Raw genomic sequence first — 15342 nt, 5'->3', positions numbered from 1 at the left:
TTCGGATCAAACGGAACGAATTCGAAAGAAATTGTAAGCTTTAATACATTAAGATAAGTATCACAAAAGATATAACGAGCCATTTTGCCTTGTACATATCGTTATGAAGTTTGGAAAGGATAATATTATCGTTTTCAAATTCATCCAGCATATACTAGAAGTATTAAATTTGTGAATCTAATCTTCTTTCTTGAAAATGAAGCTATAAAATAGGAAATTGGAATAGGAGAAAATTAAAAACAAAATTGTGTTATTTTGATTAAATCCATTTATTTTCCCATATTTTTTACTTTCTCAAATGAAAAATATATAAAAAATTAACATTCAGATAATTTGAAGTTGAAATTTTAAAAAATCTATTTTTTTGTAACTACATTACATGGTTTTACATGTCCGCTATATGAGCACACAAACGAAACCATCTATTTACTTGCGAAACGTCAAACCTTTCCGAAACAAAACAAAACAATCGTAATCACATTCGGCATCGGTTAACCTGCGGGAAGAAAAATCGGACGAAACATGTTGCAAAATACGAGAAATCTAGTCGGAAATCTGCGTTCTATTGCCATAATCAGTTGTGCGCGTTTGCCGTAAGTTGTTTAACTTATTTCTATTGTAAGAAAGTGCTTAAATGCGATGTTTGGGTTCTTTAACTTTTAGCTCCAACAATGTCCTCACAAATACGGCACCATACAGCACAATGATGTTTGCAAATAAGAAAAACAATCTCCTACACACGATCGATCGGAAATCAATGGCACAAACCATTTGGAAACGGTCCATGTTCATCCAGACGCAAGACACACCGAACCCAGATAGTCTCAAATTTCTTCCAGGCGTGGCTGTGCTCGAAAAGGGACAAACGATGGATTTCCCGTCCGTGTCATCGGCTCAATGCAGTCCGCTTGCAAAGCTTCTGTTCCGTGTCGAAGGTGTCCGGTCGGTGTTTTTCGGCGGTGATTTTGTGACCATCTCCAAGCAGGAGGATGCCGAATGGCGCATCATCAAGCCGGAAGTATTTGCCGTGATAATGGACTTTTTCGCTTCCGGACTGCCGGTGGTAACGGATGCGAAACCCAACCCGGACACACAGATCAACGAGGAGGACGATGAAACGGTACAGATGATCAAGGAGCTGCTCGACACACGTATCCGCCCGACCGTGCAGGAGGATGGTGGGGACATTATCTTCATGGGGTTCGACGATGGTGTGGTAAAGCTAAAGATGCAAGGTTCCTGTTCGTCCTGCCCAAGCTCGATCGTGACGCTGAAGAACGGTGTGCAGAACATGCTGCAGTTTTACATCCCGGAGGTGGTATCCGTAGAGCAGGTGACGGACGAGGTGGACAAGATAGCGGAGCAAGAATTTTCCCGACTGGAGAAACAGATCCGCCAAAAGGACGAAGCGCCTTCAGAGAGCAAAACTTAGACGAGAAACTTAGTAACGCGTCAGTTGGAGTTACACAATATCTTTGTTATTTCATTTTAGCTTAGCATCTGTGGTTTGTACTGTAATAAGAAAACGCAGTAATCAAAAAAAAAAAAAAAAGAACTGATACTAAGAAGCTGCTCAATCCGAACAGCGCTTTGCCATTTTAATTGGTGGTGACATCGATACATTATCGCTCTCCTCGTCACTGTCACTTCGCTCCCAATCATCCATCTGTTCATTGGCACCAAAATACATATGTGGCAAGTTAAAAATTTCATTTGATTCTGAGTTCACGTCTTCATCCTTGGCAGTACCGTCCGGCGATAACAACGACTGTAAGTATTGTTCTTTACGCATACGGTCGGTTTCATCCTGTACCACATTAAACCGAATGTCTCGTGCTTCCGGCTGAAGGGTGCGTATGAATTCTAGCAGCTCCGTACTGCTGGCATGCGAAGAGTAGCAAACAAACCAGACATTTTTATTGCCCTCCATCCAGAATGGTTCTTCGCGTCTTAAGTTACGCCACTTGCGGGCGGATGGGCGGATGGTCAGTACATATTTGGGGTTTGTATTTGTTTCGCGGCACGCCTTTTCACCTTGCAGTCTTATACCATTGCAGACATGTATGCGCGCACCCACTGGATCGTCGGTGAAAACGTTCTTTAATATTTCGAAATGGTTGTACGTTTCGCGCTGGGATGAAGAGATGTGTATGCGGTGGTGCAGATGTATGCACAGCTGGTGTAACAATTCCTCCGATCCGTAGGTCGCCGGTAGCCATAGCGACACGATATTTCGCGGGTCGGCATCTAGCCATTGTGAACAGATCTCAATGATACGGCTCATACTTTCCTGACGCGTTGGAAAATATGCGTACTCTCTGTCGAGAAAGGTAGAGTCGAGGTAAACGATTTCCGGCCTGATGTGATCCTGTTCGATAACGGCCATGCTTTCGGCCGATAACCGGAAATCGCCAGTGTACAGCAAGCGGACGGTTTTGGTTTCGAAGTAGAACATTACCGAACCAACACAATGCTCAGCCGGTACGGTGCGTACGCACAGCTCGTATGTGCTCTCACCGGTCGGTGAGCTAATGGACAGGATCAGCTGCTCCCCGATCGGTATCCTGTACACGGTCTGCTTTGGAAAGCGAAGTCCTACGATTACCGCTGAATGGGAGCTCACGTGCAGCGGACCGGGAAGCTCCTGGTTCTGTGCCAAACCGTACATATGATCCACATGGCAGTGGGAAAGGAAGAACACGTTGGCTCGGTCACGTATCGGCTGGTCGAACCGATCGATGGCAATACCGGGCAGCTCAGGAATGTAACCCGGAAATGTGCTCATTTTCGGGTGGGGAGAGGCTAAGCTTTGACGCCAAGATTTCGTTTGGATCAAACCCACAACAAAAAACCCCGCGGATAATAAATCCGAATGACAGCACACAGCAGCGGAACGGATTTAAATTCAAAATCCAAACTAAACGTTCCGTTGCATGTAGGAAACTACTTTTCAATGTCAATAAATCATAATTCGGATACAATTTTGCATAAACAGTGTCAAAAACATAAAGCATTTTAGGTATAAAAATAAGTACTGATATAAATTTAGCGATAAGAATTAAGAAAACAAAGCTGTAATTCGTTCCTCCACAACTACTCCGTTCTTCGGAGCGGATAGAATCTTTATCCACGTGTCATCCCTATGAAAAACTTGCCGACCGTTCGTTTCTGTGTGCGAGAGCATAAAAATTGCGCTGTGTACAAGTACGTTCGCCTCCCCGCTATTTCGTTTCTTTGCTTTTCCAACGGGTAAGGGTAATGTCTCTGGGGGTTGGTTGGTGATGGTGTTGCGCTGTATATCATCTCGGTGAAACGGTGTACCGTTGAATCATAGTATCAACCGCGACCGTACCGTGCAGTACCACGCGTCGAGCAGTGCTGCCGTATCACCCACGGGGTACCAGTGAAAGTGCGCGTCGAACAAAACAGCAGCCCCCTTTTTCATCAATCAAGCAACAACGACAACAACACAGGAAAACCACCCCAACCGTAGGGCCAGCGGCGGTTGTGAATAGCACAGACAACGCGGGGAGGAAAATTTCGCTCGTCGCTCGAGCAAAAACCGACCAAAAACACCAACACGGATACGGGTGAAAACGCAAATCGGTTGGTTGTCAGACGTTGGTGGTGTGAAAAATTTAGCTAGCAAAAAGCAAACCCGATTCACACGGGGATTCATTTGCTTCGAAGAGACAACGATAAAGGATACGTGATTTGTTTGCTATTCTTCTGCTTTGGTGGCGAGACCGCGAAGATAACAGTGAGGCAGAAGAAAAGTCAACATACCAATAGTTTAGGTTAGCAGAATCAATTGCGATATAGAAGAATCAACACGCATATCGGTCTTTCTGCAAAAACAAAAAAACGCGGTCGGGTGAGAAAGAAAACCCAAGAAGAGTGTGCGTTGCCTTAGCGACCCTTGATATTGCCATAGCAGCCGCGTAGCAGCCGTGCTTCGGTGGTGGACGAGGGAAAACGGTCCATCCGATCCGTCCGAACGCATTTCCACCGTGCTGGACGGGAACGGACGAGCGCGCGCGTGTATCCTTCTTTGCGCGGTACATTTTACGTGCTGATTGTTTTTTTTTTGTTTTTCGTTGTTTTGTTCTCTCCCCCATATAAATGTGCTTTTCCCTTTTCCAGTCCGTAAGCAAGGGTTGAATAGGAAGCATCATCTGTGCGATACGTTTATAAGTGTTTGTGTGTGTGTGTGTTCGCGTGTATTTGTTTCCGCTTTTCCTCCAGCAACGGGGGTTTAGTTTCACTTTCCCACCTCCCACCGCCGTGCGTCCGGTCGTGCGTGAAAATTGTGTGCACGGCATCATGGCGGCCACGGCCGAGAAGGAGCCACCGGTGGCGACGGTACCGATGGCGGCAACGGTGGCGGAAGCGAACCCTGCAGCACCAGGACTGACCCGTGCACGTCCAGCAAACAACCGAACGCAAAACAATCAACCGGACGAAATACACTACGTCAACCCGTTCGTGCACAAGCTCGTATGGGACGATCCCATCGACAAGGCGAAGGTAATATGGCGGTAATTAATATATAAAGTTTCGGTATACTGGAGAAATTCCATCAACAAATTGTGCTTTTCCACCCTTTTAAGATTGATACAAAAGGGTTGTCTTGCAAGTAGATAAAAAAAAATCGACGCATGTTTGTGTATGTGTGAACATGCGTGTGCTTTTTTTTGCGTCGTTTCCAGCACCTTCTCGCTGTGTATCGAAATTTCGCAGATGATATTTGACAGCTGGAGAAAAAAATAATGCCGTGACGTATGCGGATGCTGCTGTTCTTCAAGTTCTTCTCATTATGTATTCCTTTTCCTTCAAAGAACCACCTGACGATGCGTGTGGACCATGTTTTGAATTTAGGGGAAAAAAACAAAAAACAGTTGTAATAATTACTTCCACTTCCGGTTACCTCAGTATAAACCGCTTTGGAAGTGCATTTATGTTGCATTTCCGTTCGGTGTTTTCTTGCGTAGGTGTAGGTCATAATAGAAAGTGACGTTTCTTCCTCTTCCTTTAAGCGTCCAATTGATCAAGCCCTTTCACCCTCGGCTTAAAGGTCCGGATGTAGCAAAACAAACGAGACATAAATGCAACGAGAGAAAATGCATTTTATTGAACGTTTCCTCTCCGCATATATGTATTATTTTTATCGTTGTGGTTAAATGAAATTTCGCATTCTTTCCTGTACATCCTTATACGTCAGCGTGTCTTTTTGTTGCACTTTCATCCTGTCTTCCTTTTTTTTTACGGTCGTCACGTTTAGTAAGTCAGCGGCGAATAGAGAGCAAACAAGGAGAAAAAAAACCAAGCACACATACACACGGTAATAGAACATCTGCAATATTCGCCGCACCCACTCGAAGGTCAGCATTTGCTGCATCCAGATATACGTGGACGTTCCCAGAAAGATGGGAAAGGTTTGCTCTTAAAACGACTATTTTTAGCCACCACAACGCACAATGTAGTCGTTGCGAACCCGTGCCTAACCCGTGGCTTTGCTTTCGTGATGCAAGAGAAAAGCATCCGGCAGATATAAAACAAAGAAGCTGCATCTTTGTGCAGACTTTTCGTAAAAACACTCTAGAAGAGGTTAGAAATTTTAAAGTAAGGCTACTCCAGACATTAGAAGCTAGAAGCGTATGGTGAAACCTCCGCGCAGATAGTACTAATAGTAAGATTGATTTATTTTTCTTCTCTCATCTCACTAGACTGCACTGCTGACGGTTATACTGCTGCCATTCCGTGTCGTGCTAATTCTGATATGTCTGGTGGTGGCGTGGGCCCTCGCCAATATCGGCCTGTACGGACTGTCCAAAGAAGATCTGCGCACCAAACCTTTGGCGGGCTGGCGGCGGTGAGTATTGAGATTCTGAAATGGGCGAGAAAGTAATCATCGGCAAAATATTTCGATAATGTCGTATTGTTTCCAAGGTCTTCCATGTCCCAAGGCATCTGTAGGTCTTCGGTTTACGAGTTCTTGTGCTCACCATACACAAAACCGTAGCGCTAGAATACTAACGAAATTGATGTGTAGTATACAGAGTACTAATTGTAATATCTATTGCACTAAACACTAACGTAAAGTTTGAAGCACTTGTTTAAGTGTTTCAGATGATAATTACATCCAAATATTTCGAAAACATCATTTGATTTTCGTTATATTCGCCTTCTGGATACGTTCGACTAGCTGATGTAAAACAATGTACGTACAACTCACCCTACATTGCAGGTCGTCTCGGGGCCACAGCAACGACCCGTTCGGTATGGGCAGAGTTCGCGAGCTTAACCTGCTGCACACTCGGTTACTTCATTAATTCCAAACAGAACATTTGTCCGTGCTGTTGCATTCGCTATGGAAGAACGGTAGAAAAGAAAAGAGAAACGTTCCAATGTTGCCAGTTCGACGGATGTATACGACGCTTTATTTCTAAGATTCGATTCACTTTCGCCCGATAGTACGTTCGCGCCTCCTTTCCTTCTAACAAACAACTAATACCCAATCCGGTGGCAAAAGTGTTGACGATCAAACGTTATTCCTACCGCGAGGATTTCCATCGTCCATTGTTAGATTTCCGTCCCACATTTCAGGAATGTTTTTCTTTGTCCATGTGGCTAACTTTCCTCAACTCTCGCGCTATAGTTGAATCTGCAATGTAAACGGGCTGTTAAAGGAGTAGCTTCTAGTGGCAAAATGGAACCGCAATTGTCTTGCGTCAGTTTAAACTCCGGAGTGGGAAAGTCGCGCACTGAGGAACTTTGTCATCACTGGCAAAGGAAGCTGACGATCCAACAATTTTTAATTGGCTGATTTTGCTTTCGCCCGCGGGACCCGTTTATGATTTGCGGTTCCGACTCTTTTGTCTGGCAGATGACAATTGTCCAATACGAGGCGCTTTTCAACATGTCCTGCTTCGGGTCAGTCTAATTAGTTCCATTTAGAAAATGATCTCTCGCTGGAACGGTGTCAACGCTGGATTAGTTTCGGATAGTGGTTAAAGGATCTAGCATCGCTTTCACTCGGCTCCATTGTGTAGGAGATTTATTGGAGACGAGTTGTGAGCTTTTTAATTAGATGTTGTGATTTTATACACTTTTTTTTGTTTTTCATATGAATACACCATTCGGAGTATGTTCAAATGTGCAACCAACGATATCCTCATAAACTCCAAAGGAATTTCTACTGAGTAATCGTGGAATATTGGAGATGAGGCAATTCATGCGCCTATAGACACCCTTCCGGATGGAAGGAGCACTACCTTAAGTCCGATTTTTTCAATCGTTCTCTCTTTTTCTCTATCTCTCTATTCCCTCATCCTCTCACCCCGTCTAAATTGTTTACTCCACCGTACCCTGCTCCTTCTTCTCAACATTACTTTTCAAACATCTCACAGCCAGCTGCGCCAGCTGACCGCGCTCGTGATGCGCACACTGTTCCTGTTCGGCTCGTTCAACTACATCCGGTACAAGGGCGTACGGGCATCGCCGAAGGAAGCACCGGTAATCTGTGTGGCGCCCCATACCGCCTTCTACGATTCCGTGTGTGTCGTCCTGTTTGGACCGTCGGCGGTCGTCGCCAAGTACGAGACGGCTTCGCTGCCATTCTTCGGAAGTAGGTTGTGCGCCACGCACCGATACTGTTGTTGCTTTGTGTGTGTGTTTGCTTTCTTAACCATTCCCTTTCCCCGCACCCATTCATGATTGTCCCTTTTCACCCTTCAGCGTCCATCATCTTCATTCCATTTTCGAATTTTCCATCCCGTGCTCTCTCCACCACACACGGCGAACGAACCGAACCCGGAGCAAAGCAAGATGCTCCCGCTCTGAGTGCATACGAGGGTGGGTGGGAAACAAGGGCATAACTTTTTCACACGCAAGCGAAAATATTTTAAACAGCGCGAAATATGCCGAAAAAGTGGTGTGGGTGGGAAGGCGTGAAGGAACAGTTTGTCCTTTAGGTATTGATCCGGGATGCAATGTATTTTCAATAATTCTATTTTTCTGTATCCATTGTCACGAGTACGGAAATATTTGCGATGTGAGTTGGAAAAAAACATCCTCATGGTACTTTCTTCCATAGCAAGCGAATTGTCGTACTAAAAACACTTCTTATGTAGTATGTATGTCCTGTGTGTGTTTGTGCGTATGTGTGTGATTGAGTGTGAGTTTCAACAACCGTGTACAGTGGGAACGACGGGATGACTAAAACTATTCCTTTACCCTTCATCACCGTTCGCCGATATTCGATGACCGAAAAGGACGTGAAAGACATTACACTAAAGGAAAGCAGAAAAACAAAACAACAGCAACAAACACATTCGCAAACGAAACTGCATCTTACCAGGCCATCTCTGCCATCATCATCGTCTGTAAACGTATCGTCTCCTGCATGCACTTTTCTCTTTATATATAGGTTTTGTTTTTCGCCACCACTTCTTTCTGTCCATGATACGTTTTGCTTCCGTGGTCGGAGTGTTGTGACCCGGAGTGGTTCGCCCCTTTTTGACCCAGAAACATTACTCATCATTCTACCCTTAATAGCAATTCGATAAACATTTTTCTCCTTTCGAAATCGACGTAAAATCACATCAATATTTCCTCATTTCGGCTGTATATATATTTTTTTCTTGCTGCGAAAAATAATTTTCTGCGCGCTTGGGTTGGTGTTTTTTTTTTTGCTTCTCAAGAATCGATCATTTCGGTTGGCTAGTATGTACATAGAAACAACACCATTAACATAATCACTAATCGATTTTAGTTTCTTTTTCTGCCTTTTTTACATCACGAAATGTACATATTTAAATTTGATTTCAGTGGCTGTTTTCCATGTGGCAGAAGCTTTTTTTTCCATGTGGTGTAAGGGTGGATGTTTGTACGTGTGTCGATGACCTTACACGCAAAGGAACGCGTCAATGAAGGTTTATTTGTCACCTTTGTTACCGCTGGTTGCTGCTAAACATGCAACGCTCCTCATGCCTGTATGCGCGTGTAAAAATCCGCCAACACCGTGCTGTGTCAGCTGTTTCGGTTGCGTTTGCACCCATGCCCAGATGCAGTTGGTTTGCTTTTGGTGTGTTGTGACTAACAAGAAAAAAGACACCCTCTAAAAATGCTTGTACATCGTAACTGCGTAATATTGCTCACTGTTGCTACGTCTGTCTGTTGCAATTTTAAACGATTTTTTAAGCTTTTTTTGTAAGCTTTTGCCGCCATTTTGTTTCAATCGGAAAAGGGAAATTTCATCCCCAGCCACCCCTCTTTTCTCTGCCATATCCGTCCGCCATCGTCTTCTGTCCCCTGCCACTTTTCTATTCGTCTCATGCTTATCACAGTTTTGTCAGTTCAATTTTTTGACAGATGGAGATCATTTGATAATGTGGTTCGATTGATCGCTTGTTAAATGCAATGTAGCAACATCATTTCATCTTCATACCCGCTCATTCTCATGGAGTATTTTTCTCTCTCTCTTTCTCTCTTTTTCTCTCTCTCTCTTTCTCTCTTTTCTTTCTCTGTTTTTTTTTCTCCCCATCTTTGAAATGGTTTCTGTGGCTGGTGGTGATCGATCTCTTCCGTACGAACCCACTGGATTCATTTTCCATCTCTACATCCGATGATGTGTACGTGTGTGAAAAATGCAATAACAATATTCCTTCCATTAACGCCTATTTTCGATCATGTGTCATCATTCGACATTTGTGGATGGGTTTCATACTTGATACATTAATGCCGCAACATGTACGTGGCCTCGTTCATTGTAATCGCTACTGATCTGACGCAACTTGATCAATCATAAAAAAAAACATCCTGAATCACATACGCATGCACACCATCTTGTTAACACTTATCCACACCCATGTTGCTTTTTCTTCATTTCTCTTTCCCTCTCTCTCTCTCTCACACACACACATACACACGAACGTGTACTTGCAAACCGACCATAAACGACCCGGACCTGTACGATCGCTGGACGATACGTGGACATCGGACGTAATACTCTGTCGAAACTTCATCGTGAACAACTCGATCGCACGTGCGGAACTACTAATGGCAACTTCTTCCCCGACTCAATTGTAACCTCTTCTTCACTCTGCTCCGCCGGTCCTCGGTACGAACAATGTACGAATATTGGCATACATACATATACACACACACACGCCCTTGCGCACAAATTCGCCATGAACCGGCCGGAACAGGCGCCTAAAAGGGCCGCTCGGTGAGTTCGCCACGCTGGCGTATACGTGCGCCGGGCTGGGTATTACGATCCGTGGACGACAGGCGAGCCGTGCCGAAGCGCCGGTACTGGTAGTGTCCCCGCACAGTTCCTTCCTCGACGCGGTCATCATCTACTTGACCGGGTTGTCCAGCCCGCTGGTACGAAACGCTGACCGCAACCTCGGGAGTAAGTGTCAGATACATTGATAATTTTGTGTCAATTTTTGTTTTCTTCCTCTTCCTTTCATTCTCTATTTCATCTTTCGCGAATATCCTGCCTTCGCTTTTATTTCCCACTTTTTAACATCATCCTGTCATTAAGGCAAGTTTTGCTTCCATCGTAGATTCTTAATTCGTTCACTTACTCGCCTACTTTCCTACTTGGTTCGTGACACTACAAACCCATGTTGTTACGTTAATTTGTTAGGACTTCAAACATAGTTTGTGGCGTTTTATTTACTCAGGGACTTTGAAGTTACGATTCAGATCTTCGATGATCTTTGAATATCCGGAGATCTCCGTTGATCTCCGAAGTTCCACAGTTCCGGAGATCTCCGGACTAGTAAGTTATGTAAAGGAATATCCTTATTTTGATTTTTTTATTCTCTAATGCATTAACCTGTACACAGGAGTGCCTGTCCAGCTACGGGTACGTGAAGTTAAAGAAAGCCAGTAATGTCTTGCCTAGGTTGGGATGCTACAAGCGAGAATCAATTGGACATATGACCTTTAGTTGTCGGTCCACATACTTAGCGGTTCTTGTGTAGACAAATTCACGAAGTAGCGCAGAAGGGCCCAGGAATCTGAACTTTTGTGCCGTATCGTGAAACACCTCGACAAACGAGGAAGAAGAAGAGAAGATCAATTTCCTTCAATATCATTGCCATTACAATCATCAAAAAAAATTTACAAGTGAATTGTCAATATCCATGGTCTTTGAAATTGGATCTTTCTACAATTGAACCTGAAACCGTTTTGTGAGTTGTATAGTAAAACGCCTCAAACTAAGTTCTACGCCTTATTCTTAACAACTTCCTTTCCAGTAACCGTCATGTCAACCAAACCCAAGAATCCTTTAATATCTAATAACTTGTCCTTTGTCCCTTATCGTTTTAAAAGTTATTCTTCATCCGGGGTTTCGAACACCTATTAACATTTGTCCTCGATGATTCCAGTCACATCCAACGTATCCAAAAACCCATTCATTATCCATTGCTCATCTATCCTCCCATCGCTTTCGCTTTTATGCGAGTCTACGCAACACTTGTACATGAAGTGCTGCTCGAATTTTCTACTACTCTCTTATCATTTGTGTGCTTGTGTGACGTGTGACCGCGCGTGTGTGTTGTTCATTTTGCGTATTGGCAGACCATTGTAATGTTGTGCACTCTTGGCGGGAACATCCGCAACATATGTAGCTCTTGTTCGGTTTTGTTTCGTCTTGCTCCACGTGTGCAGACGAAATGTGTGTATGTTTTGTGTGACAGCAAGGGTGGAACTAGCCGGCAAATAAGCACCTTCTAACGCACTGTTATTGTTTTTGCTTACTTTTACGCCCGGGGTTGCAAAACGGGTAAACCGTTTACTCTTCGAAACAAAAAAACAAAACCAAAACCCGTATTTAAGAACTGATTGACTATGCCCAACCGATCTACGTGTGCCGGGAGGATCCACATTCGCGCCAGACGACGATCCGGGAAATTATACAGCGCGCCAACTCGAAGGAGGACTGGCCCCAGATACTTATCTTTCCGGAGGGTACCTGTACGAATCGGACATCGCTAATCAAGTTTAAACCGGGCGCATTCTATCCGGCCGTACCGATCCAGCCGGTGCTGATGCGCTACCCGAACAAGGTCGACACTGTCACCTGGACCTGGGAGGGTCCGAATGCGTAAGTTTAATGTTCCTGTCGTACGTCACGTCAGTTTTGCCGGTAGTAATAGTGATTGCTTCTCATCCACCAGTATCCAGCTGCTGTGGCGTACACTGACACAATTCCACACGTTCTGCGAAATCGAGTTCCTTCCGGTGTACTATCCTAACGAGGCGGAGAAAGCGAATCCGAAGCTGTACGCCGACAACGTGCGCATGCTGATGGCTAAAGCGCTTGACATCCCGATATCCGACTACACCTTTGACGACTGCAAGCTGATGACGTTTGTCAAGAACGTTGGCATGCCCCATCCGGCAGCGATTGCGGACATTGAGAAGCTGCGCGAAACACTTCGGTACAGCAGGAACCCCATCCTCAGTTAGTGAGCAACGGTGCGACATTAAATACTAAGCAAGTTTTCTCTCTTTATACCGACAGAATTGATGTCTCCGATCGGGAGCGTAACATTGTGGCGAGTCAGCGCGAGTTTACCGATGCGAACAGTTTACTCACGTACGCACAGTTCACCGAGCAGATGCACATTGATGCATCCCAGGAGGCAGCACAAAATCTGTTTCATAAATTGTACAGGGTAACGTATTTACAGAAAATAACTCCTCATTAAGCTTATCTTACATCAACATATTTCTAAAACGGCTTTTTCTTTCGTTCTTCTATAGCCTGAAACACCGGACGTCATCGATTTCAGAGAGTATCTTTTACTTGCCTTATTTCTGGTTACGCTGTACAAGCCGAAATTAGTTTTTGTTGAGGCACTTTTCCACGTAAGTGTTTGGTAGGGGGAGAAAGGTTTAATAGCCCGACCCACACTAACCCTTTTCATTGATGGCCTTTACAGCTGTACGGTGTGGATGGACGTGTGGATCGTAACCAGCTGCACGATGCGCTCAAGTATCTCGTGCGCATCTCGCGCAAAGACGTAGCCAGTATCTTCCTGCAGGCGGATCTCGACAATCTTGGAACTATTGACTACTGTACGTTACTTGCCGACGGGCGGCGTCCATTTCGACAATGAAACGATTGATTAACGCACTTGCTTTCATTTCTCCTTTCAGATCAATTTCTAAAGGCAATCGAGCATAATCCGCTGCTGGCAAAGCTGCAGAAAAATAACGATCCCAACAACTTAAGACTGGGCTAAAACAATCTTCATACTCTCACTTGTTCTACGGGTGTTTCCTTACGGAACGTCGCGGTTTTCGTGCCGCGATGTATTCGCATATTTCCTACTTATGTCGAAACAAATTGAGACGATTCGAATCTTAAATCTTAGGTCTAGAGAAAGCAAGCCAGCCGTTGGAATAAATGGCATTCGGTTCAGATACGTTTGATCGTCTAAGTTTGTGCATTTCGTAACGGGACGTGCACCAATTTTTTTTTTTAGGATAAATTGTTTGTAAGTTTCGCTGGTTTTCGATAAGCCGCTGGGTATGGGGAAACCATATACGAAAGGTTCCCTCCGGGCAGATTGTAATTATTGCGTGTTCAACTTTGTTACTTTAACGCCACTACTACCGGGCAGGAAATGATCAGCAGAGCCTAGTATCTTATATTTGAACACACATTGACGTAATAGAGTTATCAGCTGTGTTGGGGACGCATCCGATATTAATGTTTCGTGTTGTACAATTTCATCGTCCTGTCAGGGTGCGAAACGTAAGGGCGTATTCACGCTGAGCTAGGTTTAGAACGAGACGCTATTTTGAATGCCAAAAGGATTGACCGCAATCGGTGGCCGAAACACATGTGCGTTGTGTTTGAAGTTTGCATTTTTCGTCAAATGCCCACTTTGTATAGAGTTTGGTTACGTTACAAACGTGAGTTTAGCCATTCTAGCAGGGTGAGAGCTTCAACTGTTAAAAACAACTACAAAAATTGCGACAAAATCCTAACACAACCAGCACAACAACAAAAAATCGTCAATCGTCGTCAAAGCGTACATCTAATCAAAGAACCATACTTAACAAAACAAAAACAAAAAAAAACAAAGGCATGATAATTCTAGCACAATATTACTTATAGATGGATAATGTATGCGTGTGTGTGTGAGAATGTGTGTGGGTGTATGTTCGTGTCGGCCATGTAGTTCTCGCTCCTCAACAAAACAAATACAAAACAAAAGCAGCTGCAACAGAAAAAAAACTAGTAAAACATTGACCGTATAGTAAAAGTGATAAGATAAAACAAAAAGAAATGAAGTAAAAACCAGAAGAAGAAAAAAATGTCCGCTAGCAAATCAAATTTGCAAAAGCAGCCTAAATGTTACAGCAACAAAACAAAAGCAGAAAATGAAAAACAAAAAAAAAACATACAAAACAACTGCACGCACATCTACAGCATAAATATGAAGAGAGGCGGGAGCGTGTGGCGAGCGCACACAGTTTGCGATAGCGTAAGCAAAGAGATATTTTGAGTATTTATTTATTTAGTAAGTGTCTAGTTGTGTTTTTCGCTGTGCAAAGCAGAAAGGGTAGCGGAAGCATACCCGCTAGAAAAGCTACTTAACTTCAGTATAAACGGGATTACACACTTACAACACACAAAAGGCAAAACTACTACACTAAGCGAGACGCTGTGGAAGATGAACGATCGGTCGCGAAAGGGAAGCGAATAATGGTTAGCTTTGTTTTTTTTCTCAATCTGCTCGCTATTCAATCTCCTCTTTCGCGATCTGTTCAGACGGTTCATGTGTTATACTCAGTGTGTCCTCAAAGGAAATGAAACTAGAAAAAAAGCATGAAAAAGGGAGACAGAGAGAAACTATTTAGAAGAAATAAAACAATGAAAAGTCAAGTCAAGTGAAACGAAAACAAAAATACATACACATACAAGTTGTTGCGGTATGTTCGGTAAACAAACAAAACTAATGCATGACACGTGTTACGAAAGAATCATGAAAATGGAAAGAACTTTTAAAATTACTTCTCATCTTATTTGAGTGAGTTTCTTTTTATTGTTTCAATCACTTGAAAACTTCCGGCTGTCCCAAGGGGAAATTCATACACTTGCACGATGGGTCTAAAAAAAATGTTCACGGTCAAGATCAACGATCCCGCTGATTGTACGGTACCGCCCAAAGAAACAATTTAATTTAAATTATCTATTTATAACGCTTTCCACCCAAGTGCCGCGTGACGTTTGAGAATTTTCCCGCTGTTTTGCGCGAGAGCATGTAACATCGCGTGCATTCGCTCTTGCGATGGGATTAGCTGTTCTCC

At 43.8% G+C, this 15342-nt stretch overlaps 3 protein-coding genes across 9 annotated transcripts; 2 read left to right on the top strand and 1 right to left on the bottom strand.

The window, feature by feature from the left end:
• Nucleotides 1–444: 444 nt before the first annotated feature.
• Nucleotides 445–1583, top strand: LOC125770912 (NFU1 iron-sulfur cluster scaffold homolog, mitochondrial-like). The gene is made up of 2 exons (XM_049440983.1): nucleotides 445–593; nucleotides 664–1583. Exons 1-2 carry the CDS (start codon nucleotides 523–525, stop codon nucleotides 1430–1432), a joined length of 840 nt encoding a protein of 279 aa, XP_049296940.1. The 5' UTR covers nucleotides 445–522; the 3' UTR covers nucleotides 1433–1583.
• LOC125770903 (protein artemis-like) lies at nucleotides 1574–2886 on the bottom strand. Its single transcript, XM_049440972.1, has one exon. The coding sequence runs from the start codon at nucleotides 2783–2785 to the stop codon at nucleotides 1574–1576; it is 1212 nt and encodes a 403-aa protein (XP_049296929.1). The 5' UTR covers nucleotides 2786–2886.
• Nucleotides 2887–3167: 281 nt separating this feature from the next.
• On the top strand, nucleotides 3168–14967 carry LOC125770859 (lysophosphatidylcholine acyltransferase-like). Of its 7 annotated transcripts, none has more exons than XM_049440930.1 (10): nucleotides 3168–3249; nucleotides 4144–4527; nucleotides 5727–5872; nucleotides 7410–7627; nucleotides 11854–12121; nucleotides 12195–12458; nucleotides 12542–12695; nucleotides 12784–12888; nucleotides 12963–13098; nucleotides 13180–14967. In XM_049440930.1, exons 2-10 carry the CDS (start codon nucleotides 4324–4326, stop codon nucleotides 13263–13265), a joined length of 1581 nt encoding a protein of 526 aa, XP_049296887.1. In that variant the 5' UTR covers nucleotides 3168–3249; nucleotides 4144–4323; the 3' UTR covers nucleotides 13266–14967. The 7 variants fall into 7 exon arrangements, with proteins under 7 accessions (XP_049296887.1, XP_049296906.1, XP_049296897.1 ...); XM_049440940.1 differs by lacking the exon at nucleotides 3168–3249 and adding an exon at nucleotides 3265–3489; XM_049440921.1 differs by lacking the exon at nucleotides 3168–3249 and adding an exon at nucleotides 3265–3606.
• The last annotated feature ends 375 nt before the right edge of the window (nucleotides 14968–15342 follow it).

This window comes from Anopheles funestus, chromosome X (genome assembly GCF_943734845.2).
Source record: "Anopheles funestus chromosome X, idAnoFuneDA-416_04, whole genome shotgun sequence".
Classification (NCBI taxonomy): Eukaryota; Metazoa; Arthropoda; class Insecta; order Diptera; family Culicidae; genus Anopheles; species Anopheles funestus.
The sequence above is the reverse complement of the archived record's forward strand: the minus strand, read 5'-3'. Positions and strand labels throughout refer to the sequence as shown.